Source organism: Aythya marila (assembly GCF_965140915.1).
Source record: "Aythya marila genome assembly, chromosome: 34".
NCBI classification, from domain to species: domain Eukaryota; kingdom Metazoa; phylum Chordata; class Aves; order Anseriformes; family Anatidae; genus Aythya; species Aythya marila.
The window spans coordinates 280,826-304,732 of record NC_139075.1 but is presented as its reverse complement, the minus strand read 5'-3'; the positions used below and the strand labels follow the sequence as shown (position 1 = coordinate 304,732).

At 55.0% G+C, this 23,907-nt stretch overlaps 3 protein-coding genes across 3 annotated transcripts; 2 read left to right on the top strand and 1 right to left on the bottom strand.

The window, feature by feature from the left end:
• Positions 1-1,277: 1,277 nt before the first annotated feature.
• LOC309889300 (uncharacterized protein) lies at positions 1,278-4,977 on the top strand (the record flags this gene model as incomplete). The annotated part of the gene is made up of 2 exons (XM_082782067.1): positions 1,278-3,456; positions 4,530-4,977. The coding sequence occupies exons 1-2, from the start codon at positions 3,299-3,301 to the stop codon at positions 4,975-4,977; spliced, it is 606 nt and encodes a 201-aa protein (XP_082638193.1). The 5' UTR covers positions 1,278-3,298.
• LOC309889301 (uncharacterized protein) lies at positions 4,718-16,067 on the top strand. The gene is made up of 3 exons (XM_082782068.1): positions 4,718-5,034; positions 9,825-10,026; positions 12,262-16,067. Exons 2-3 carry the CDS (start codon positions 9,884-9,886, stop codon positions 12,707-12,709), a joined length of 591 nt encoding a protein of 196 aa, XP_082638194.1. The 5' UTR covers positions 4,718-5,034; positions 9,825-9,883; the 3' UTR covers positions 12,710-16,067.
• Positions 16,068-16,900: 833 nt separating this feature from the next.
• Positions 16,901-23,596, bottom strand: LIG1 (DNA ligase 1; the record flags this gene model as incomplete). Its single annotated transcript, XM_082782062.1, has 23 exons — positions 16,901-17,781; positions 17,892-17,984; positions 18,071-18,214; positions 18,295-18,348; positions 18,426-18,578; positions 18,653-18,735; positions 18,828-18,972; positions 19,068-19,139; positions 19,244-19,354; positions 19,451-19,546; positions 19,638-19,753; positions 19,842-19,927; positions 20,201-20,300; positions 20,420-20,511; positions 20,609-20,685; positions 20,781-20,947; positions 21,049-21,221; positions 21,330-21,386; positions 21,888-21,974; positions 22,080-22,222; positions 23,114-23,294; positions 23,417-23,461; positions 23,580-23,596. The coding sequence occupies 23 exons, from the start codon at positions 23,594-23,596 to the stop codon at positions 17,701-17,703; spliced, it is 2,373 nt and encodes a 790-aa protein (XP_082638188.1). The 3' UTR covers positions 16,901-17,700.
• Between the last annotated feature and the right edge of the window lie 311 nt (positions 23,597-23,907).

Here is a 23,907-nt window from a genome sequence, read left to right as displayed (position 1 = left end):
TCCACCATCCTTCCCTCCTCCATGATTTCTCTGCCCTTTCCAACCCAGCCATCATTTGATAGAAGAAATCACCCCAAAGTCATTCACTTTTGTACCCTCTGCCGTGCCCATTCCCTCCGCTGTTTTAACCAAACTCCCAATCCCCTCTCATTGTCTTCCTACAGGGGTTCCTGCTGCTTTGGGGAGGAGGCCCATCCACCCCCACCCACCCCAGTATGCCCCCAGGCTCCACAGGGACCTGCCTGTTCGCCAAGTCCCACCTTCATCTCCTGTAACTCTGCATCTTTCCATAAAGCCAACTTGAGCAAACACCAGGGAAACCTGGAGGTCACCATACGTAAAGTCCATGTGACTGCCACTGCATCGAATACTGCCAAAGCAAACATGAAAGCCCTGGTGGAAAACCAAGAATCAGCAAACCGATGACACGGAGCAACACCTTGTCTCCATGGCACCAGGACAGAAGAAGCCTGACTCTTTGGTGTGAAGGATGGGAGAGGGTTTCACCAGGAAACTTCTGCTTCAGGTTCCTGTGCATTGCTCTAGGGTGGCATGGCACCCTAGGTGGTCCATGGCCAGTATTTCCAGCCCTGCTGTGACCACCCTCTGCCATGGGATGTGCTCTGTGGTGAGTGCTTGCTCATCAGTTCTGACATACAGCTCCTCTGGAACTGTTTTATGCATTTCCCAGTGAAGGAGGAAGCCTTACCAGAGGCCATGCTTTTATGCACTTGGGATGTCAAAGCTAAGGGCTTGCGTGACAGACAGGGCAGTGTTTGGAAGGATCTTGAATTAAAAGTCCTGCTCACTGAAGAATGCCCTTGTTCCTACGAAGATAGATCAGCAGCACTCAGCTAACCTGCCATAAATTGCATTGTATTACTTTGAATACATTTCATGTTGCAGTGCAAATAAATCATTGCATTGCAAATATACCATGCTGCTTAGCAATAAATCATGTGGCAGTTGACTTTGCAGCACATGTAAATAATATGGCTCATTTTCCCTGCTGCAGCTGGGTTCAGCTGGTTGATGCTGTCCTTCTGCTTGTCAGGACAGTGGCCTGACAAACAACAAGGACAAACAACATGGGGAGAGACAATAAGGACAGATGAAGTGCGTGACATATAGCTGGACATGCAGGCATTATCCATAGGTTTGTGCCCGGTGCACCTGGTCAGTAAGCACAGAGTCAGAATCCACGTGAAGGTGTTATATATGGAGTAGTAATTCGTGTCGAGAAAATGGTTGATATTAATAAAGAAGGGGGAGATTTGGGGATGTGGCCATGGGAGTTGGAAAGCCCCGTGGTTGCGATAACATTAGACTCTTAACGATGAGGCCATCAGGAATATAAAAGAGTTTAGAGGGAACAAAGAAGGGAGATTCAGGAGACTCCATGCAGTCTCCGGTTTCTTGTTCTCCAGATGGTCTCTTGTTCTCCAGCCATTAAGGCATGGATGTTTCTGGGTGTTTGCTGTTGTTGTTACATTCAAAGTTGTTTGACCAATGAAAAGTTGTTTTGAAAAGAACTGCTGTGAGGAGAAGGGTATAAGAGGGGAGCCTGCCCTCAGGATAAAAAAGGCAACACGATGAAGTTACATCAATAAAGAAGCAGGAAAAAGAAGTGAAGAGGAACAGGCTGGCAGAATGGAGACCAGGACGGGAACAGGCACTTTGATTGCCTCATGAAGATAGGTTCAGCAAAACTCAGCAAACTGCTCAAAGAAGCTCATACAGAAAGTCGCTGGAAATAGGCGCACCGGAGCTGGAGAGAAGCTCGAGCTGAGAGAAGCGGACCCGTGCACACAGCTGCCCCTCGCTGGTAAGCAGCTGCACATTATGGGGAATCATACATCCTTAGGAACAGAGCCTGAAATATGGGACCAAACTGAGGTCAAGGTGTGGGACTCTGCAACTAAAAATGGCAAGGTTGAAGTGGGATTGCTAGGCACCTGGTGAGCAATCTCTGAGGCCTTAAAGAGCCATGTGGAGCCACAATCACAAACGTGTGGTTTGCCAGATAGTGAGGGAGCTGCGGGCTCCTTTACTGATCCGACTGCTACGCCATCAGCCCCTCTGCTGCTACAGCCATCGAAGGCCTTTGCTGTTACGCCCTCTGATGACCTGCACATGCCTTTTGACCCAGGCCTCGTTGGCCTTGAAAAGGAGATGGATATGCTTTTCTTCGATCTGGGAAGAACAGGATACATAAGGCCTGAAGACCAAGTTGATTGACAACTTAAAGCGAGACATATTGTTCAAAAGGAATGGAAAACGGAGACTTGTTTGTAATCAAGAAAAGGAATGGAAAATGGAGACTGTTAAGTCATGGAACTTAAGGGATTGTTTGTTACCTTTTATGTATAGGCGTACTCGATTTTAGTAAGTTATGGAACTTGGAGGATTGTTTGTTACCTTTTCTGATTGTGAATATGTATAGGCATACTTGGGTTTAGTATGTAAAGTAATGTTCTGTATATTTAGAATGTTTAATGTTTGTGTGTGCGTGTTGGTGGAGCGTAGACTCCCCATACACCCAGCATTGTTAAATTGCCTTTTATACCTTTTAGAAATATTTGTTTTATAAATATTACAAAATTCAGATTGAGTTGAGACCTCATTTATAACAAAGGTCTTTTCATTAAGTAATTAATTATATAATTCTGCAGAATCAGGTGCTTGGCAATTTTTGCAAAGCAAGCACCCCTCTGACTTGGAGCACCACTATTTATGCACACATAAACACACTCGTTAACATGTGAAGCCATCTCTCTGGATACTTCTGATCGCCAAGAAGAGAACAGGAAAACCAGGACTGATGTTTATGGCATTTGCACATGCAGCTTCCCATCCTCCAGCTGTTTCAAGCTCAGGTATTTCCTGACCTTGTTTTGAGCAGCTCTATCTGACTTCGTCCCCCACAAGCTTCCTGCTGCTCTCAGGAAGGATGTGGGAGGTTGTTTTTGATGTGCACATGTTGTTTTCTGAGCATCAGCAGCAGGGCTTGACAAGGCAAGGGACTTTGGCCATGGATACCTGGCAAGTCTCTAGGGCTAGATGCTTCCAGAACCAGGGATAAGGATGGAGGAGAGATTCGCAGCCCTCTGCTCAGAACCACCCACAATTTCCTTTCACAGGAGCTGCCTTTTATCAGCCCTGAGAAGCCTTGCAGACACTGGGGAGGAGCTATGCTCTCTGCTCCCATAGCAGGAGGTGGCCCTACCCATTCTCTTGTTTCACTTCTGCCTTAGTTCAAAGCCTCCGCTGCTCCACAGCCCTGCAGCTCTCATGCGGCATGATCAGAAGGAAGAGGTCAGCCAAGAAGGTACAGAAGTGTAACAATCCTCAATTGCAGTCCAACCTGGAAAGCCTGATGGGAAATATAGAAGTCTGCCGCAGTGTGGGCGTGGAGATCATCAACAACACCAAAAAGGTGACGCTGGAGGACTTCAGGTGTGCATCCCCTGCTCCCCTACTGCTTTCCGCCAGCCTCCCCTGAGGGATCTCCTTAAAATGCTTTGGGTGTTGGGAAAACAGTGGGGGCAAGCTCAGTGCCTGGTGCCAGAGCTCTCTCCTGCAAGTTCCTCCAGCACCTGCTGGACCCCTCCTCTCTATACACCACCTGCACTACTCAGATGCATGCGCTTTGAGAAAGCCTTTCCTTATCCACCTTTGGAGGACTTCCTTTCCTTACCTACCTTGCCCAGATTACCTGAGGCCATGAGGATGAGCTCTCATCTCTTCCAGATTGGGGGAACCAGCAGAAACCAGTACATATTTATGCTGTGCTACCACTGCCTTTTGCCACTCTCTTTTCCTATTCCCTTCCCATTAAGGCTCAGTTTGTGCACTTTGAGGTCTACTGAGGTTTTCAGGGAGGGCAGGGGCAGTTATTAACAGCATGACCAAATGCCTTAACAATGTAAAGGTGTTAAGAAACAGAAGGGGGGTGCCATCAGGGGAATTTCTCCTGGGACAAGTGTCATTCGGTGTATTCTGGAGAGACAAGGGAGAGTATCAATAATGCTACAGTCTGGGGCAGAAGAGCAAAGGCCAGAGGTTCACAGGACCACAGACTGCTTGAGGTTGGCAGGGGCCTCTGGAATTCCTTTGGTCACTTACCTAGGACCATGTCCAGAGGGATTTTGAGTATCTCCAAAGATAGACAAAATATATAAAAAAGTGGATATCTCCACCACATCTCTGGGCAGCCTGTGTGAGTCCTCAGTCACCCTCATGGTAAAGACGTTTCCTGATGTTCAGAGGGAACCTCCTGTGTTTTATTTCGTGCCCATCACCTCTTGTTCTGTCCCTGGGCACCACTGAAAAAAGTCTGCTCTGTCTTCATTGCATGCTCCCTGCAGGTATTTACATACATTGGCAAGATCCCCTTGAGCCTTGTCTTCTCCTTGGTAAATTGTCCCAGCCCCCTCAGCCTCTCCTCCCTTGTTGGTTTTGTGGCCCTCCATGGGACTCTCTCCAGCACATCCACGTCTCTTTTTGTTCTGGCCCTTCTCTTCCTGCAGGAGTTACTGCTTCAGTGGCAAGATCCGGACCGTTCTCCCCTTTGAAATAGGCCCACAGTCCGTAGGAAGATGCATTTTTGCAAAGACGCCATACAGCCTGCGTGGGAGTGTGGGTGTCCTGGTCTGCAAGGCCAGCTCTTTCTCACTGGCCATCATGTTCTCCAACCCCTTTGACTACGTCCTTTACAGCATCGAGTTCGCTCTGGAGCTCTTCAAAACAGAGAACCACATGGGAAACCTCCATGCAGTCTTCTCCAATATGATGGAAAGCAAGCCTTACTGCAGATCCACACTCTTCCAGAGAGCCCAACTAGCGTCAAACCACGAAACTCTGGAGGTCTCCTCGGGGAATATTCGTGTCAGAGCCAAGATGTCCAACAGTGCAAAAGCGATCCTGAAAGTCCAGGTAGACGATATAGATCCCCCACCCTATTCCAAAGACATGTGAGTGAAGACACCGTTGCTGTCAAAAGCTTCCCTCGTGAGATTTTCATCAAGGATGAAGGTAGAGATCTCACTGTGCTGCCTCTTTGGTGATCGCAGGTGGTGGCTGATGATAAATCTGGTGGGAGATGGCACCACCAGCAGCCCGGTCGCTCTTAACTATCCCACAGCTTCGATGACTTTGCCAATAAGCTAACAGCAGCTTGTAGAGTGCTATCTCACGCTTATGGGTGATAACTAATAAACAATGCTCTAACCCTTGTATACTGCATATGTCCTCCTTGCAGAGATGCTTAGCGTGTGGATAAGGATGCCTACAGAGAGCATCACAGCAAGATGCAGTGATACCCCCCTGCCACCATGCCCTCCCTCTGCTCTGCCCCGTGCTTTTTTCCTAGCTCAGGCAGCCATCCCAGCTCTGTTTGGGATGTCTGGGGACAGCCTAAAAGCTGACGGACAGCAGCTCCGGTTCTGTTGTTCAGCCCGTGCCAGGAGGAGTGACCCTTGTCAGCAGGGGACCTCTATTTGTGCCACCCCTGCAGCCCCTAGGCACCGTTTCAACTTTGCCCCTTGCACTGTAGGGAAATGCCTGCACAAAATCACCTCTGGCATGTCTCATCCTCCCACTCCCCACCACTCTGCCCGTGGGTGGAGGCGCACGCTGATCTCCAGTGCTTCCTTCCCAGAAGTCAGGCACCACAGGAGAAACACAAGGGCGAGAGGGGCTGGCTTTTGCAAAATGATGCATCCAGGCCAACGTGTAAATAAATACACACTGGAGGACGAAGTGTCGGGTGGAGCCTGCTGCAGTGGAGTTCAGGCTAACAGAAAGCACGTCATGGTTTCTTGGAAGGGAGCCTTGGTTTTGTGCTTCAGCCGAGCTCCTCCCCTCTGCTTTCCCAGCACCCTGCTCCACCACCCCTCCCCGAGCCAGCAGCCACTGGGACAAAAGGGGGATTTCAGCTTCGCTTCCCTCACCCTTTCCCTCCCTTCTTTAAATCTCACGTGGTCACTGGCTGTGACATCAGAAAACAAACACAAAATGAAACAAACAAAAAACAACAAAAAAATTCCTCGTCAGAAAAAGCAAGCAAGCAAACAAACAACAAAAGAAAAGCAACCTTCCCTGTATTGGGCTTCCATAGCACAGGGAGGCTGCGGGGGTGGCCTCTGTGAGAAGAGACCAGGAGCTGCCTCATGTTAGGGACAAGCAAGTTCCAGACAGGTTGAAAAGGGACAGCAGCAGCTGAGATAAAGTGAGACAAAAAGAACCCTGCAGGCACCAAGGTCGGTGCAGCAAGAGAGCAGGATGTGCTCCAGGCATGCAGCACAAGTTCCCCTGCGGCCTGTGGAGAGGCCCCTGCTGGAGCAGGCTGTCCCCCTGCACCCATGGGTCCCACACGGAGCAGATCTCCACGCCGCAGCCCCCCCATGGGTGGAGGAGCCCCCGGTGGAGCAGGTGGATGTGTCCTGGAGGTGGCTGTGGCCCATGGAGAGGCCCGGCAGGAGCAGGCCCAAGGCTGGAGCTGCAGCCCGTGGAGAGGAGCCCACACAGGAGCAGGGGGCCTGGGGGGAGCTGCTGCCCGTGGGGGACCCATGTTAGAGCAGATCTTAAAGATCAGGTTAGAAGGACAGCATTCCAGAGGAGGGACCCCCTGTTGGGGCAGGGGCAGGGAGTGAGTGTGGAGAAGTGAGGGAGACGAAGCGTTAGGGACTGACTGCAGCCCCCATTCCCCCATCCCTGTGCACTGCTTGGGGGGAGGAGGCAGAATGAGATGGATGACTGGGGAAGGTGTTTGTTGTTTGCTTTTAGTTCCCACTGCTCTCCACTGTCATTCGTTGGCAATAAATCACAGCAATCTTACCCAAGCTGCATCTGTTTTGCCCATGCGAGTAACTGGTGAGAGATCGCCCCGTTCTTAGCTTAACCCGTGAGTTTTTCAGTGCTTCAGAGAGGTTTTTCCCTTTGTGAAAACCTGTTCCCACCTGCAAGGAGCAGAGTGAAAAGCCACCATGTGTGGGTTCAGCTGGTTGATGCTGTCCTTCTGCTTGTCAGGACAGTGGCCTGACAAACAACAAGGACAAACAACATGGGGAGTGTTATAAGTTGCCCCCTTAATTAATTTTCAGAGAGCATTGCATTAATAATAGAAAGGAATTTATTGAGTAAGCAACAGCAAAAGCTGGGCGGCCGGGGAGTCTCGGCTCCGCCAACGGCACGCACCTCACCCCCGCCAGGGTCCCTTTTTATATCTTGGTAATTCCGGGATTACGCAGCACATCCTGGTATATTCTGCGACTGCGCGCGCTGTTGCTAGGGGGTCGTCTCTGTCCCTCTGGTGGTCGTGAAGATAAAGGCCGTAGTCTTCCTCAGCGTTGTGGTTCAACTTCTTTCTTTATTTGGTCATGTTGGCCCAGCGTGAGACAGGAAGGCAAGATGTTGATACACTAGTTTAACAACTTATCAGGAGATGGTTACATGAACTTTGCAGCAGTGGTTTTTTAACAAAAGAGGCTACTGAGATGCAGAAGGAGAGAAGGGGAGGGGGTTCTCTTTTTTGTTACATTAAGCAAAAGAATTTTCATAGTGTCTAGCAAAGCATTATACAGCTCCTTACTTCAGCAGGGAGTTTTCACAACTCCCGTTCCTCAAACAGAACTCCTTGTTTTTATAATACAAAAGACAATGAACAAACATTTATTGTGTATTACAGGGAGAGACAATAAGGACAGATGAAGTGTGTGACATATAGCTGGACATGCAGGCATTATCCATAGGTTTGTGCCCGGTGCACCTGGTCAGTAAGCACAGAGTCAGAATCCACGTGAAGGTGTTATATATGGAGTAGTAATTCGTGTCGAGAAAATGGTTGATATTAATAAAGAAGGGGGAGATTTGGGAATGTGGCCATGGGGGTTGGAAAGCCCCGTGGTTGAGATAACATCAGACTCTTAACGATGAGGCCATCAGGAATATAAAAGAGTTTAGAGGGAACAAAGAAGGGAGATTCAGGAGACTCCATGCAGTCTCCGGTTTCTTGTTCTCCAGATGGTCTCTTGTTCTCCAGCCATTAAGGCATGGATGTTTCTGGGTGTTTGCTGTTGTTGTTACATTCAAAGTTGTTTGACCAATGAAAAGTTGTTTTGAAAAGAACTGCTGTGAGGAGAAGGGTATAAGAGGGGAGCCTGCCCTCAAGATAAAAAAGGCAACACGATGAAGTTACATCAATAAAGAAGCAGGAAAAAGAAGTGAAGAGGAACAGGCTGGCAGAATGGAGACCAGGACGGGAACAGGCACTTTGATTGCCTCATGAAGATAGGTTCAGCAAAACTCAGCAAACTGCTCAAAGAAGCTCATACAGAAAGTCGCTGGAAATAAGCACACCGGAGCTGGAGAGAAGCTCGAGCTGAGAGAAGTGGACCCGTGCACACAGCTGCCCCTCGCTGGTAAGCAACTGCACATTATGGGGAATCATACGTCCTTAGGAACAGAGCCTGAAATATGGGACCAAACTGAGGTCAAGGTGTGGGACTCTGCAACTAAAAATGGCAAGGTTGAAGTGGGATTGCTAGGCACCTGGTGAGCAATCTCTGAGGCCTTAAAGAGCCATGTGGAGCCACAATCACAAACGTGTGGTTTGCCAGATAGTGAGGGAGCTGCGGGCTCCTTTACTGATCCGACTGCTACGCCATCAGCCCCTCTGCTGCTACAGCCATCGAAGGCCTTTGCTGTTACGCCCTCTGATGACCTGCACATGCCTTTTGACCCAGGCCTCGTTGGCCTTGAAAAGGAGATGGATATGCTTTTCTTCGATCTGGGAAGAACAGGATACATAAGGCCTGAAGACCAAGTTGATTGACAACTTAAAGCGAGACATATTGTTCAAAAGGAATGGAAAACGGAGACTTGTTTGTAATCAAGAAAAGGAATGGAAAATGGAGACTGTTAAGTCATGGAACTTAAAGGATTGTTTGTTACCTTTTATGTATAGGCGTACTCGATTTTAGTAAGTTATGGAACTTGGAGGATTGTTTGTTACCTTTTCTGATTGTGAATATGTATAGGCATACTTGGGTTTAGTATATAAAGTAATGTTCTGTATATTTAGAATGTTTAATGTTTGTGTGTGCGTGTTGGTGGAGCGTAGACTCCCCATACACCCAGCATTGTTAAATTGCCTTTTATACCTTTTAGAAATATTTGTTTTATAAATATTACAAAATTCAGATTGAGTTGAGACCTCATTTATAACAAAGGTCTTTTCATTAAGTAATTAATTATATAATTCTGCAGAATCAGGTGCTTGGCAATTTTTGCAAAGCAAGCACCCCTCTGACTTGGAGCACCACTATTTATGCACACATAAACACACTCGTTAACATGTGAAGCCATCTCTCTGGATACTTCTGATCGCCAAGAAGAGAACAGGAAAACCAGGACTGATGTTTATGGCATTTGCACATGCAGCTTCCCATCCTCCAGCTGTTTCAAGCTCAGGTATTTCCTGACCTTGTCCCGCACAAGCTTCCTGCTGCTCTCAGGAAGGATGTGGGAGGTTGTTTTTGATGTGCACATGTTGTTTTCTGAGCATCAGCAGCAGGGCTTGACAAGGCAAGGGACTTTGGCCATGGATACCTGGCAAGTCTCTAGGGCTAGATGCTTCCAGAACCAGGGATAAGGATGGAGGAGAGATTCGCAGCCCTCTGCTCAGAACCACCCACAATTTCCTTTCACAGGAGCTGCCTTTTATCAGCCCTGAGAAGCCTTGCAGACACTGGGGAGGAGCTATGCGCTCAGTTCCCATAGCTGGAGGTGGCCCTACCCATTCTCTTGTTTCACTTCTGCCTTAGTTCAAAGCCTCCACTGCTCCACAGCCCTGCAGTTCTCCTGCAGCACGATCAGAGGGAAGATGGCAGCCAAGAAGGTGCAGAAGTCTCGCAATCCTAAATTGCAGTCCGACCTGGAAAGCCTGATGGGAAATATAGAAGTCTGCCGCAGTGTGGGCGTGGAGATCATCAACAACACCAAAAAGGTGACGCTGGAGGACTTCAGGTGTGCATCCCCTGCTCCCCTACTGCTTTCCGCCAGCCTCCCCTGAGGGATCTCCTTAAAATGCTTTGGGTGTTGGGAAAACAATGGGGGCAAGCTCAGTGCCTGGAGCCAGAGCTCTCGCCTGCAAGTTCTTCTAGCGCCTGTTGGACACCTCCTCTGTATACACCAGCTGCACTACTCAGATGCATGCGCTTTGAGAAAGCCTTTCCTTATTGTTATATATGGAGTGGTAATTCATGTCAAGAAAATGGTTGATATTAATAAAGAAGGGGGAGATTTGAGAGTGTGGCCATGGGGGTTGGAAACCCTGTTAAGTCATGGACTGTAAGGACTGTTAAGTCATGGAACTTAAAGGATTGTTTGTTACCTTTTCTGATTGCATAGGCATACTCGGGTTTAGTATGTAAAGCAATGTTCTGTATATTTAGAATGTTTGATGCTTGTGTATGTGTGTTGGTGGAGCGTAGGCTCCCTGCACACCCAGAGCTGTTTACTTGCCTTTTATACCTTTTATACCTTTTAGAAATATTTGCTTCTTTATAAATATTACAAAATTCAGATTGAGTTGAGACTTCATTTATAACAAATTGGTGACCCTGACGTGATCTTCTTGGACTTTGGATCTGTGACAGGTAAAGGGAGGCACCCCACACAGTGGCCCTTGCTGATAGTGGTGCTATAGTCCAACAAGCTTTTGAACATAAGAGGCAAGTAAAGAACCAAGAGCTCTTATTTTGTGACCCGTAATTCTGCACGCAAGACCCGAACGAAGATACCATTCAGTTGGGTGGAATTCGGTTGTGTGACTGTGTGTAGGGATGTAACTGAGATGGAATTTAGTTCAGAAGCTAAGAATTCGTGGGTGGGTTAACCACTTGCAAGACACCTCTAAACACAGGCACAGCCAGGGATTCAGAACCTCTTTAAGGGTTCCAGGGATTCAGAACTTATTTGAAGCTTCCAGGGATTCGGCCAGGGATTTGGAACCTCTTTGAGGATTCCACAGATTCGGAACCTCTTTGAGGGTTCCAGGGATTTGGAACCTCTTTGAGGGAGAGTTCCAGGGTTTCAGAGCTTATTTGAAGCTTCCAGGAAGGGTCAGGTGAAAAGGGACCCATAACAGGAACTTGAAGTATATCAGGGCATAGCTACCCCTGTTGGATGCTAATTGTAGCAATTGAAATAATAGCTGGGAAATATACTTAGAGGATTGGTTATCTAATTTGATCAACCGAATCTGATGTGTGTGATGCTGCTAGTGACAATTATCATACACTCTGTGGAACAATGAGTTGGGTGAAATATTCTGGATATGGGATTCCAAGCATTGCTAAAAACTTGTTTATAAATCTTGCAGAGAATATCATTTATAACATTATCCACCTTTGGAGGACTTCCTTTCCTTACCTACCTTGCCCAGATTACCTGAGGCCATGAGGATGAGCTCTCATCTCTTCCAGATTGGGGGAACCAGCAGAAACCAGTACATATTTATGCTGTGCTACCACTGCCTTTTGCCACTCTCTTTTCCTATTCCCTTCCCATTAAGGCTCAGTTTGTGCACTTTGAGGTCTACTGAGGTTTTCAGGGAGGGCAGGGGCAGTTATTAACAGCATGACCAAATGCCTTAACAATGTAAAGGTGTTAAGAAACAGAAGGGGGGTGCCATCAGGGGAATTTCTCCTGGGACAAGTGTGTATTCTGGAGTGACAAGGGAGAGGTATCAATAATGTTACAGTCTGGGGCAGAAGAGCAAAGGCCAGAGGTTCACAGGACCACAGACTGCTTGAGGTTGGCAGGGGCCTCTGGAATTCCTTTGGTCACTTACCCAGGACCATGTCCAGAGGGATTTTGAGTATCTCCAAAGATAGACAAAATATATAAAAAAAAAAGTGATATCTCCACCACATCTCTGGGCAGCCTGTGTGAGTCCTCAGTCACCCTCATGGTAAAGACGTTTCCTGATGTTCAGAGGGAACCTCCTGTGTTTTATTTCGTGCCCATCACCTCTTGTTCTGTCCCTGGGCACCACTGAAAAAAGTCTGCTCTGTCTTCATTGCATGCTCCCTGCAGGTATTTACATACATTGGCAAGATCCCCTTGAGCCTTGTCTTCTCCTTGGTAAATTGTCCCAGCCCCCTCAGCCTCTCCTCCCTTGTTGGTTTTGTGGCCCTCCATGGGACTCTCTCCAGCACATCCACGTCTCTTTTTGTTCTGGCCCTTCTCTTCCTGCAGGAGTTACTGCTTCAGTGGCAAGATCCGGACCGTTCTCCCCTTTGAAATCGGCCCACAGTCCGTAGGAAGATGCATTTTTGCAAAGACGCCATACAGCCTGTGTGGGAGTGTGGGTGTCCTGGTCTGCAAGGCCAGCTCTTTCTCACTGGCCATCATGTTCTCCAACCCCTTTGACTACGTCCTTTACAGCATCGAGTTCGCTCTGGAGCTCTTCAAAACAGAGAACCACGTGGGAAACCTCCATGCAGTCTTCTCCAATATGATGGAAAGCAAGCCTTACTACAGATCCACACTCTTCCAGAGAGCCCAACTAGCGTCAGACCACGAAACTCTGGAGGTCTCCTCGGGGAATATTCGTGTCAGAGCCAAGATGTCCAACAGTGCAAAAGCGATCCTGAAAGTCCAGGTAGACGATATAGATCCCCCACCCTATTCCAAAGACATGTGAGTGAAGACACCGTTGCTGTCAAAAGCTTCCCTCGTGAGATTTTCATCAAGGATGAAGGTAGAGATCTCACTGTGCTGCCTCTTTGGTGATCGCAGGTGGTGGCTGATGATAAATCTGGTGGGAGATGGCACCACCAGCAGCCCGGTCGCTCTTAACTATCCCACAGCTTCGATGACTTTGCCAATAAGCTAACAGCAGCTTGTAGAGAGCTATCTCACGCTTATGGGTGATAACTAATAAACAATGCTCTAACCCTTGTATACTGCATATGTCCTCCTTGCAGAGATGCTTAGCGTGTGGATAAGGATGCCTACAGAGAGCATCACAGCAAGATGCAGTGATACCCCCCTGCCACCATGCCCTCCCTCTGCTCTGCCCCGTGCTTTTTTTCTAGCTCAGGCAGCCATCCCAGCTCTGTTTGGGATGTCTGGGGACAGCCTAAAAGCTGACGGACAGCAGCTCCGGTTCTGTTGCTCAGCCCGTGCCAGGAGGAGTGACCCTTGTCAGCAGGGGACATCTATTTGTGCCACCCCTGCAGCCCCTAGGCACCGTTTCAACTTTGCCCCTTGCACTGTAGGGAAATGCCTGCACAAAATCACCTCTGGCATGTCTCATCCTCCCACTCCCCACCACTCTGCCCGTGGGTGGAGGCGCACGCTGATCTCCAGTGCTTCCTTCCCAGAAGTCAGGCACCACAGGAGAAACACAAGGGCGAGAGGGGCTGGCTTTTGCAAAATGATGCATCCAGGCCAACGTGTAAATAAATACACACTGGAGGACGAAGTGTTGGGTGGAGCCTGCTGCAGTGGAGTTCAGGCTAACAGAAAGCACGTCGTGGTTTCTTGGAAGGGAGCCTTGGTTTTGTGCTTCAGCCGAGCTCCTCCCCTCTGCTTTCCCAGCACCCTGCTCCACCACCCCTCCCCGAGCCAGCAGCCACTGGGACAAAAGGGGGATTTCAGCTTCGCTTCCCTCACCCTTTCCCTCCCTTCTTTAAATCTCACGTGGTCACTGGCTGTGACATCAGAAAACAAACACAAAATGAAACAAACAAAAAACAACAAAAAAATTCCTCGTCAGAAAAAGCAAGCAAGCAAACAAACAACAAAAGAAAAGCAACCTTCCCTGTATTGGGCTTCCATAGCACAGGGAGGCTGCGGGGGTGGCCTCTGTGAGAAGAGACCAGGAGCTGCCTCATGTCAGGGACAAGCGAGTTCCAGACAGGTTGAAAAGGGACAGCAGCAGCTGAGATAAAGTGAGACAAAAAGAACCCTGCAGGCACCAAGGTCGGTGCAGCAAGAGAGCAGGATGTGCTCCAGGCATGCAGCACAAGTTCCCCTGCGGCCTGTGGAGAGGCCCCTGCTGGAGCAGGCTGTCCCCCTGCACCCATGGGTCCCACACGGAGCAGATCTCCACGCTGCAGCCCCCCCATGGGTGGAGGAGCCCCCGGTGGAGCAGGTGGATGTGTCCTGGAGGTGGCTGTGGCCCATGGAGAGGCCCGGCAGGAGCAGGCCCAAGGCTGGAGCTGCAGCCCGTGGAGAGGAGCCCACACAGGAGCAGGGGGCCTGGGGGGAGCTGCTGCCCGTGGGGGACCCATGTTAGAGCAGATCTTAAAGATCAGATTAGAAGGACAGCATTCCAGAGGAGGGACCCCCTGTTGGGGCAGGGGCAGGGAGTGAGTGTGGAGAAGTGAGGGAGACGAAGCGTTAGGGACTGACTGCAGCCCCCATTCCCCCATCCCTGTGCACTGCTTGGGGAGAGGAGGCAGAATGAGATGGATGACTGGGGAAGGTGTTTGTTGTTTGCTTTTAGTTCCCACTGCTCTCCACTGTCATTCGTTGGCAATAAATCACAGCAATCTTACCCAAGCTGCATCTGTTTTGCCCATGCGAGTAACTGGTGGGACATTGCCCCATTCTTAGCTTAACCCGTGAGTTTTTCAGTGCTTCAGAGAGGTTTTTCCCTTTGGCAAGGTGAAACCTGTTCCCACCTGCAAGGAGCAGAGTGAAAAGCCACCATGTGGCTGCTGGTAGCCTGTTGACATGATGTCCAGTGCCACCAGGGTGGCAGGACAGAAAGCCCCAGCCCAGCCTGAGCTTCCTGCAATGTGCAGCACAGCCCTACAGGTCATCACAGCCTCTAGATCTGCTGTGGCTTCATCTCTGTGAAGTCTGCGAGTGTGGCAGGGCTCTCCAGAAGAGCATCATCTCTGCAGGAGGTGCTGCAGTAGAGTATCTCCATCCCCACTGTGTGGGGTTGGTGGTACCATCCCTATTCTGCCTCTCACCGGTTGCCTGCCCTACAGCCTCCATGTCCACCACTCCCCAAGTTCCCAAGCCTGTGGAGCCCCCGTGCCTCATGTCACCTGGGGAAGCACTCATTATACCCAAGGGTTTGAATCTCACTCAGTAGGCATCCCTGTTGGGGGGGAAGAGAGGTTCAACCTGTTGACTGATCCCAGAAGCCAGTGATGTCCTTCCAACTTGATGGTATTTTCCCTAACATTTTTTTTTTTTCTCAAGCCATTTCTATACTATTTTCCTACCTCTAGGTGGAGCATGAGTGACTCTAGTCAAACGTACCCTTGTATAAATCTGTATAAACTTAGAAATTGGTATAAATTTATAAATTGGTATTAATCTTTTTTTTCATGTTTAAAGGCCTAGGCTTAGAGAAATCCAGAGCGCACGCTGGAAGTGGGTAGCCTTTGGAGTGGAGGTGTGTTTTGACATTATAACGAGAGTATAATGAGCAAAGCTCACCCAGAGGACACGATTTGGTTATCAGTCCACCAATTCCATGGTATCACCAGGTTTCCCATCGCTGCAGTGATGGCACAGAGCCTGCACACGGTGTCTTCACTCCACCCTCCGTGCTGCTTACTCAGCACACCCAGCGCCCCTGGTGCTGCCAATATGCAAGGCTCCAGGTTACGTTGCCAAGGGGACTATCACGAACAGATTCCTTGCCTATCTGCCAGGTCTCACCCTGGGATTTTCCTCAGTGCTATACCTTTTTTTAATACGTGGACAAAGCTTTAGTTTCAATAAGTCACCTAAATTATTCCACGTGCCTGGAGCAGGAAATTATCCTCAGAGCACTCCAGGAGTCTCCTGCAGTGCTCACAGGCTGCTGTGGGTAAAGGGATGCTTGGGGTTCAAGAGCCCCCAGATGGGGGGCAAAAGAGGCAAAGGGGATGGGATTTCTCTTGGGCAAGCCCCATGGAAGATGGGGGTGACAATGGCCATGACAAATCCCTGCCCACCGTCACTTTGGGGTGTGCTCGTGGCATCCCACTCATGCAGGCTCCTTGTGCTGGACAGCCAAGGGGTTGGGACCACCCTCAGCGTGGAGTTTTCTGTGACTTTTAGGGACCAGCTTGGACCCTCCCTTCCTTCCAGGTCCATAACCCATGGGATTCTTCCACACTGATCCCCTAAGAGGCCCAAGTTCACTCTCCTGAAGTCCAGGGTCACAACTCTTTTTGCCCTGAGCCTTGTTTTGTCCCTCTCCCACTTCAAACCTAGTTTAAAACCCTATGAAGCAGCCCTGCTAACTACTGGGCAAAAACCCTTTCCCCCCCCCCCCCCTCATAGAAAAGTGCTCCCTGTCAGTCTCAGTGCCACGCAGACCTTCCCGTGATCGAGAAACCCAAAACTGCATTGGTGGCACCAGCCTCGGAGCCACGCATGGAACTGGACCTCCCACCACAAACCCTGCTGGTGGGGTGACTGCTGGTGACTATAGGGCAGTGGTGGTGGCCCTGCTCCATCGCCTGGGAAAACCTCAGGAAAAAAAAAAAACAAAAAACAAAAAACACCCTCTCCCCCCCACCCTCCCCAGCCCCGAAAAAACCCTGCAGGGAGGCTGCTGGGGGGAGACAAAAGGGGTGAGAGCACCTGAGGAGGATTTCAGGCATTATTGAGGGTTCTGGAGACGACCAGGAACACAAGGGAGAGGCATGGGGAAGGGGCAAAAGGAATATGGGGCAGGAGGGGGGCACAGGGCAGTGCCAGGGAGATGGCTTAGGCAGGAATCTTGGGGCAGGGGGTGAACAGGGGGTGAACAACTAGAAGGGGAGGAGGAAGGGGTTATAGGGTGGTGAGAAGCAGCACAGCCCCATGCCAGCCACCCCTTTGCCCTCCCCCCCAGCCCCAGGAACCAGCAGTAAATAAAGGAGGTAGTAAAAAAAAAAACAGCCCCTGGCTTTATTAGGGGCAGCTCCTTAGGGACACGGTAGCAGAGGGGATGGGTGAGGGGACGCTGTCCACGAGAGGCACGTGGGGACCCTGGTTCTGGAGGGGAAGCACTTGGGGACCTTGGGGACAAGGGTGGACCACAGGCCCCCCCCCCCCCAGCCACTGCAGTGGGGGAGAAGCACACGGGGATGGGGCAGGGGCATGCCCTGGGGTCCCCTTGCTGGAGGAGAGGGCCGTGGGGACACCAGGGACGGAGGATGGCCGTGTTCGAGCATCCCTGTCCCAGCAGGGAGGTATACGAGGACACGAGGTGGGGGCAGACAGGTAGCCTGGGCAGGATCAGGCCCTAGGGACCCGAGGCTGGAGGGGAGGGATGTGGGGACCCTGGGAAAGAAGGGCTACGTATGGGGGGTCCCTACTATGGGGAAGGGGAAGGCAGGGGGTACCCAAGGGATGGAGGGGGAGCCCTGGGACCCCATAGATTGGGGGGGGGGGGCATCCTAGAGTCCCTGTTATGGAAGAGAGGGACAGGGGGACCCCAGGGATAAAGGGTGACCACATCTGTGCATCCCTATCCCTGATGGGAAGCATGCAGGGACCCCCAAACGGGGAAGGCAGGGAGGGTTTGGGGGGGGCTAAGGGGGTGGGAACCTTGCCCTGCCTAGAGTGACACCAAGTCCCAGTGTCCCCGTCCCCAGGGTAGCCCTCAGGGACAAGGTCAGGCCCCAGTGTCCCCACCCCGTGCCCCCCACAGTAGGGAGGCCCTGGGGGGGGCCCTACAGGGGCCGTGGTATCTCAGTAAAACTCCTCGTCCTCCCCTTTCTCTGCCTGCTGCTGGTTCTGGATCTGCTGCTGCTTCTTGTACAGCTCGGCCACCTGCAGGACAGGGAGAGGAGGTGGTGACACCCCGCTTTCTTGCGTCCCCCCTCCCACACACACACACCACGGGGACACCCCAGGCGCCCTCCCCATCCCCTCCCCAGCACCTGGGTGCTGCTGGTGGCCTCCTCGGGCTTCTTGTCCTCCCTCACGCGAAGGAACCGGGGGAAGCGCAGCGAGATGCCCTTCTCCTCATCCACCTTGGGGACACCCACAGGGCTGAGATGCCACCGGGGCCAAACACAGGGCCCCCTCCATCCCCACGGTGTCCTCCTGCCCCACTCACCAGCCCCACGGCTGCCCTATAGACAGGGGAGATGGAGAGGTCCCCGCACTTCACCTCCCAGACCTGCACCGCCGCCAGCCAGCGGTCGGGGGCCGCCCCGCTGTCCCAGCGGTAGTAGGGACGCGGCTGGGCCAGCACGTGCTCCTGGAGGGTGACACCAAGGGACAGCATCAGGAGCCAGCCCGGCACTCGCCCCCGAGGCGCCGCTTCTCCAGCAAGTCCACCTTGAGGAAGCCGTAGTGCTTCTCCAGGCTCTCCTCTGTGAAACCGGTGCCGATCTGCATGGGAGGACAAGGAAGGGTTTGGGATGGTCCCCGGCAACGTCCCCAAGCCCACGGGTGGCCCCAGGGGTCACCTTGCAGATGCTCTGGTACTCCTCGCTCTCCTCGTCGTAGCAGGCCAGCAGGAAGCCCCCGTAGATGCCTGCACGCTTGCCCTTGCCCAGGTAGGCGCCGATGACCACCAGGTCCAGCGTGTCCCCAAGCCCGTCCAGGTAGTCCTTCTTCAGCTGGAGGAAGAAAGAGAGAGGGGAAGGGGGCTCGGAGACACAGGGACAAACCCCGAGGGGGTCCCACCGCTCACCTTCAACCACTTGTGCGACCGCTTGGCAATCTCGTAGGTGGCGTCCACCTCCAGGGTCTTCACCATGAGGCCCTCGCAGGAGGCTGGGGGCACCCACAGCCATCGTCACCCGGGGAAGAGGGGGGGACAACGGGGACATGACACCGACCCCGCTCCCCCTGGTGGCCTTGCTCACCCTTGATGGCCTTGTCGAGGAACTCAGAGACCTCCTCGGCGCTGCGGGTGTCGGCGGAGGTGGCGAAGACGAACTCGCCCTCCACCTCCTCAAAGGACTCCCGCAGGAGCTTGCGCCGCGCAGACAGGGGCTGACGCACCAGGGGCTGCGGGGGGACACGGGGACACCCCCCCGGGGGGCACAATGTCACCAACGCCCCCTTGGGGGACTTAATGTCCCCCCTGAGGGCTGCACACTCACCTCCCCGTTGAGGTAGAGCAGGTCGAAGGCGTAGAGGCAGACCTGCACCTTGATGGCAGCGGCGTCCACGTCCTGCGGTGGGGTGGGACACGTTGTGGGGGGGGGAGGAAAGGGAACGGGGGTGTCACGGCACTGGCTGGGCGCTGTCTCCCCGTGTCCCTGCCCCCTGCTCTCACCTTCCTCTTCCTCGTCATCAGCACCTGGAAGGGCTGGATCTGCCTCGTGGTCCGATCCCACGCCACGGCCTCTGCATCCAGGATGCAGGAGCGCACGCCGGGCTTCAGCACCTGGGGGAAGGGAAATGGGGGGGAAAGGGGGCTGGTGCTCAGCATCAAATGAGCCCCCCAAAATCCCCCAGGGCCCCCCAACTCCCCCCCACCTGCCTTGGGGATGCGGTCCACGAGGTCGGGGTACTTGGTGGTGGTGTTCTCCTGGTTGCGGCTGTAGATGAAGACGGCCCCGCTCTCCAGGACGTGGATCTGGGGGTGGGGGAAGGAACACAACGCTTGGAGGTGATGAATGAGGGGGGGCAGCACCCCAGGGACCCCCCAACACCCCCAAAAGCCTTACCTGGGCTCGCTCGCCGTCATATTTATACTCGCAGGTGAACGCTGCCTCCTCAAAGCGCTTCAGCAGCTCCCCTACGCCACGGGCAGGCTGGGCCAGCATGGGCTTCAGGGGGACACCTGGGGGGGGGAGAGGGACAGGATGAGACCAGGACCCCCCGAAAAACCCCCTCCCAATACGCTCAGACCTCCCCTCACCCCGCAGTACCTGGGGTGATGCCGCAGTGCTGGGGCAGCTTCTCCAGCCCGTGCTCCAGCAGCACCGGGACGATGGCAGCGTAGTCAGGCAGCTCGCTGCGGGGACAGCCCCGGTGACCTCTCCCTGTCCCCATGTCCCTGAGCTCTCCCTGTCCCCCCTCCCTCTCCCCGTGTCCCCTCCCTGTCCCCATATCCCTTACCTCTCCCTGTGTCCCCTCCCTGTCCCCATGCCCCAGACCCCTTCCCAATAGGACAAAAGGGGACCCTGGGGGAGGAAAGGGGATGGAAGTGACAAAAGGGGACCCGGGGGACAAAACGGGGACCCTTAAGGGGGGGGAACCAAAGCGGGGGTCGCCCGGGGCAGCTCACCAGAAGGTCTGCTTGAGGATGCGGCTCTGCTCCTCCAGCCATGCCCTGCGTGCCTCGGGGGCCATGCCCTGCCCAGCGTCCAGCACAGCCGGCGGCCACCCTGAGATTTGGGGCAAAGCAGGGGGGGGGACACACACAGCCACGGTGTCACCACCTGGGTGTCCCCCCCGTCACCACCATCACCACCGGGTGTCCTCAGGGTGTCCCCAGCAGCCTCACCTTGCCCCGGGGGGGTGAGCGCCACGGCGTGCGCCAGGGCGGTGAGCACCGACTGCTCGGCCAGCCCGATGCGCAGCTTCCCGCTGAGCGACCTGCGGGACGGGGCACACCTCTGGGGTCGCTACGGGGCAGCCCCACACGCTGTGACCCCCCCCCCCATCCTATAACCCCTCAACCCTTAACCCTCACCGGACGAGGTAGCGTGCCTCCGAGTGCCGGCAGGCGACGAAGAGCCCCTTGATGATGCCGATCTTCTTGCTGGACGACTGCGAAACCCAAAGCGCCGCTGGCACCCCCGGGGACAGGGACGCAACGGGTGACCCCCCCCCGTCCCCAAACCCTTTTTATTCCTTGCACTCACAGCGTTGCCCGACATGGTGGCCATCTCCCGCAGCTTGCCCAGCACGCCGGCAGCACTGAGCGGGGCGGGAGCCAGCACGGTGCGCTGGGTGCAGCGGCTGCTCTCCGCCACCAGCCCCAGGTCCCCCTTGTCCTGCGCCTCGCTGCGGATCTGCGCCAGCTGCCGGCCTGCGGGAATGTCACCCCCCCCAAAAAAAATCCCAAAATATCAGGATCTGAAGGGGAAGGCCAGGCATTAAGGGGGTGTCCCCATGAGTTTGGGGCCGTACCGGTGGCCTGGGCGAGGGCACGGGTCAGGAGGCTCTCGCCGATGCCCAGCTCCAGCCCCTCGGAGGCGGCCCCCGGGCGGTTGAGGCAGAGGCGCAGGCAGGGCAGGAGCTCCCCCGGGGACAGGGCCAGCACCGAGCGCAGGAAGTTGCTGAGGGTCTCGATGATCTTCAGCCTTTTGGGGAGGGGGGTCAGGGAGAAGGGGAGGGGGGTTACGTGTCGCTGTAGGCCTTTTCTTCCCCCAAAAAATAAATAAATAAAAAAAAAAGGCTCGGGGTCTCACCGGGCTGAGGCTTCCTCGATGCGCTCGAAGGTGCGAGCCACCGCCAGGTAGGGGACGCTGAAAAATGGGAGGAGGGGAGAGTTGGGTTGTGACCCCCCCCAATGCTCAAAAAGCCCCTTCCTCCCCCACCCCAAGCCTCTCCAACCCCCCCATCCCACCCTCCCACCCCCCCATCACCCATCCCATTTTCCCCCCACCCCCCATTTCAACCCCCCAGCCTCTCCCAGCCCCCCAACCCCCACCCACCCATCCTACCCCCCCACCCCATCCCCCATCCCACCCCCCATCATCCCCCCACCTCCCCCAAGCTCCCCAATCACCCACCCCACCCCCCTAACCCCTCTCTCTCCCCCATCACCCCCCCACCCCCAATCTCCCCACCCCCCTCACCCCCCCACCCCCTAATACCCCCCCACCCCCATCACCCTCCCACCCCATTACCCCCCCCATCACCCCCTCTACCCCCTCCCCATCACCCCAATGTCCCCTATGCCCCCTCCCCACCCACCCCAAATCCCAGCCCCACCCCTCCGCAAATTCTGCCCCCCCCCCCCTCACCTTTGCCCATGCCCCCAGCAGGCGTCCCGCAGCGGGTGGTACCCGCTCTTGGCGGGGTCGTACTGGGACGGGTCCAGCGGCGGGGGGCTGCAGGGACACCACAGGGTGGGGGGGGGGGGGGCAGCGGTGGCACAGCGGGGACCCCCAGCACCCATGGGTGCCCCCCACCCCCCCCACTGTGCTGTCACCCACCTGCTGGCAGCCTGAGGTCCCCGGTCCTGGTCACCGGGAGCCTGGCGGCAGCGCTTGGCAGGGGGGGGCCCGACCTCATCCCTTGGGACCCCCGGGGTGGGGGGGCACCGGGGGGAGTCGGGGGGTGGAGGGGGTGCAGGGCCCTGTGAGGAGGGGGGGGGTTAGGGGGCACTGGGGGGTACTGGGGGGGTGGTGGGGGAGGTACTGGGGGAGCTGGGAGGGTGCTGGGGGGTACCGGGTGAGCTGGGGGGGCACTGGGACATGCTGGGAGGATACTGGGGGAAACTGGGGGGGTACTGGGAGGCACTGGGGGCATGCTGGGAGGATGCTGGGGGGTGCTGGGGGGGTACTGGGAGGCACTGGGGGGGCACTGGGGGAGTGCTGGGAGGTGCTAAGGGAGACACTGAGGGGGTACTGGGGGGATGCTGGGAGGATACTAGGGGGGCACACTGGGAGGGCACTGGAGGAGATACTGGTAGGTGCTGAAGGGGGTACTGGGAGATACTGATGGAGCTGGGGGGGTACTGGGGGGCACTGTGGGGATACTGGGGGAGCTGGAGGGGTACTGGGCGAGCTGGGGGGATGCTGGGAGGCACTGGGGGATACTGCAGGAGCTGGGGGGTTACTGGGGACATGTTGGGAGGATACTGGGGGGGCACTGGGAGGGTACTGGGGGGATAATGGGGGGAACCAGGGAGACACTGGGGGCACACTGGCTGGCACAGGGCAGGATACTGGAAGGATACTGGTGGGATACTGGGACTAACAGTGGAAGATGTAAGGGGTACTGGGATGGGGCTGGTGTGGCAATGGGGGGACTGCGGGGTTACTGGGGGAGGACTGGGAGATACTGGGGTGCCAGAGCAGGGCTGGGGCTGGACTGGGAGAGCACTGGGGCAGGACTGGGACCGAGGGGGGCGGGATTTGGGAGGGGGCACCGGGGGGCATCAAGGGTCACCGGGGGGGGGGTCACTGGGGGTCATCAGGGGTCACCGGGGTCATCAGGGGTCACCGGGGGGGTCACCGGCGGTTACCGGGGGGTCTCTGACGGGGGTCCCGGGGGAGGACGGCCCCCGCCCATCGGGGTCCCCTCGTTCCAGCGATGCCGGCTCCTGAGGGGGGTCCCGGGGGGGGTCCCGGGGGGGCTCCGCCGACGGCTCCGAGGAGGGGGAGGGGGCGCGGGGGGGGCCGTGCCCCTGCTGCTGGGCGGGAGCCCTGCGGTGGTGGGGGGGGGGGGTCATGGAGGGGGGGAGGGACGCGGGGGCAGCACCCCCGAACCCCCCCAGCATTTTGCCCCCCCCCACCCCAAATCCCATCCCCCCCAGACCCCCACTCACGGGGCGGCGCCGCCGTCCGCAGCCCGGGGGGGGCCGAAGAAAGACCTGGAAAGAGGAGGGGGGGAGGGGAAGCGGTCACGGCCGGCACCGGGCGGGGGGGGGAGCCCCGGGGGTGGGGGGGTCCCGGTTTTTTTTTTGGGGGGGGGGTCCCGTCGCCGCTCACGTGATCCGCCGCTGCATGGCCGCCGCTTTTCGCGGGAAAAAAATCCAAGCGGGTGACGTCACCGGCGGCGGGGAGGGCGGGGGGGTGGGGCGAGCGGCGCGGGGGGTGCTGGGAGATGTAGTCCCGCGGCGGGGGTGGGGGCGGTGTCGCCCAAGGGGAAGCGCTGTGGGGTTGGGGGCTGTGTCCCCGTGGTCACGTGTTCCCTTGTCCCCATGTCCCCCAGTTCCTAGGTCCCAGTGTCCCCTTGTCCCCACATCCCCCTGTCCCCACGTCCCCATGTCCCACAGGTCCCAGTGGCCCCCTTTTCCCCACTTCCCCCTGTCCCCAC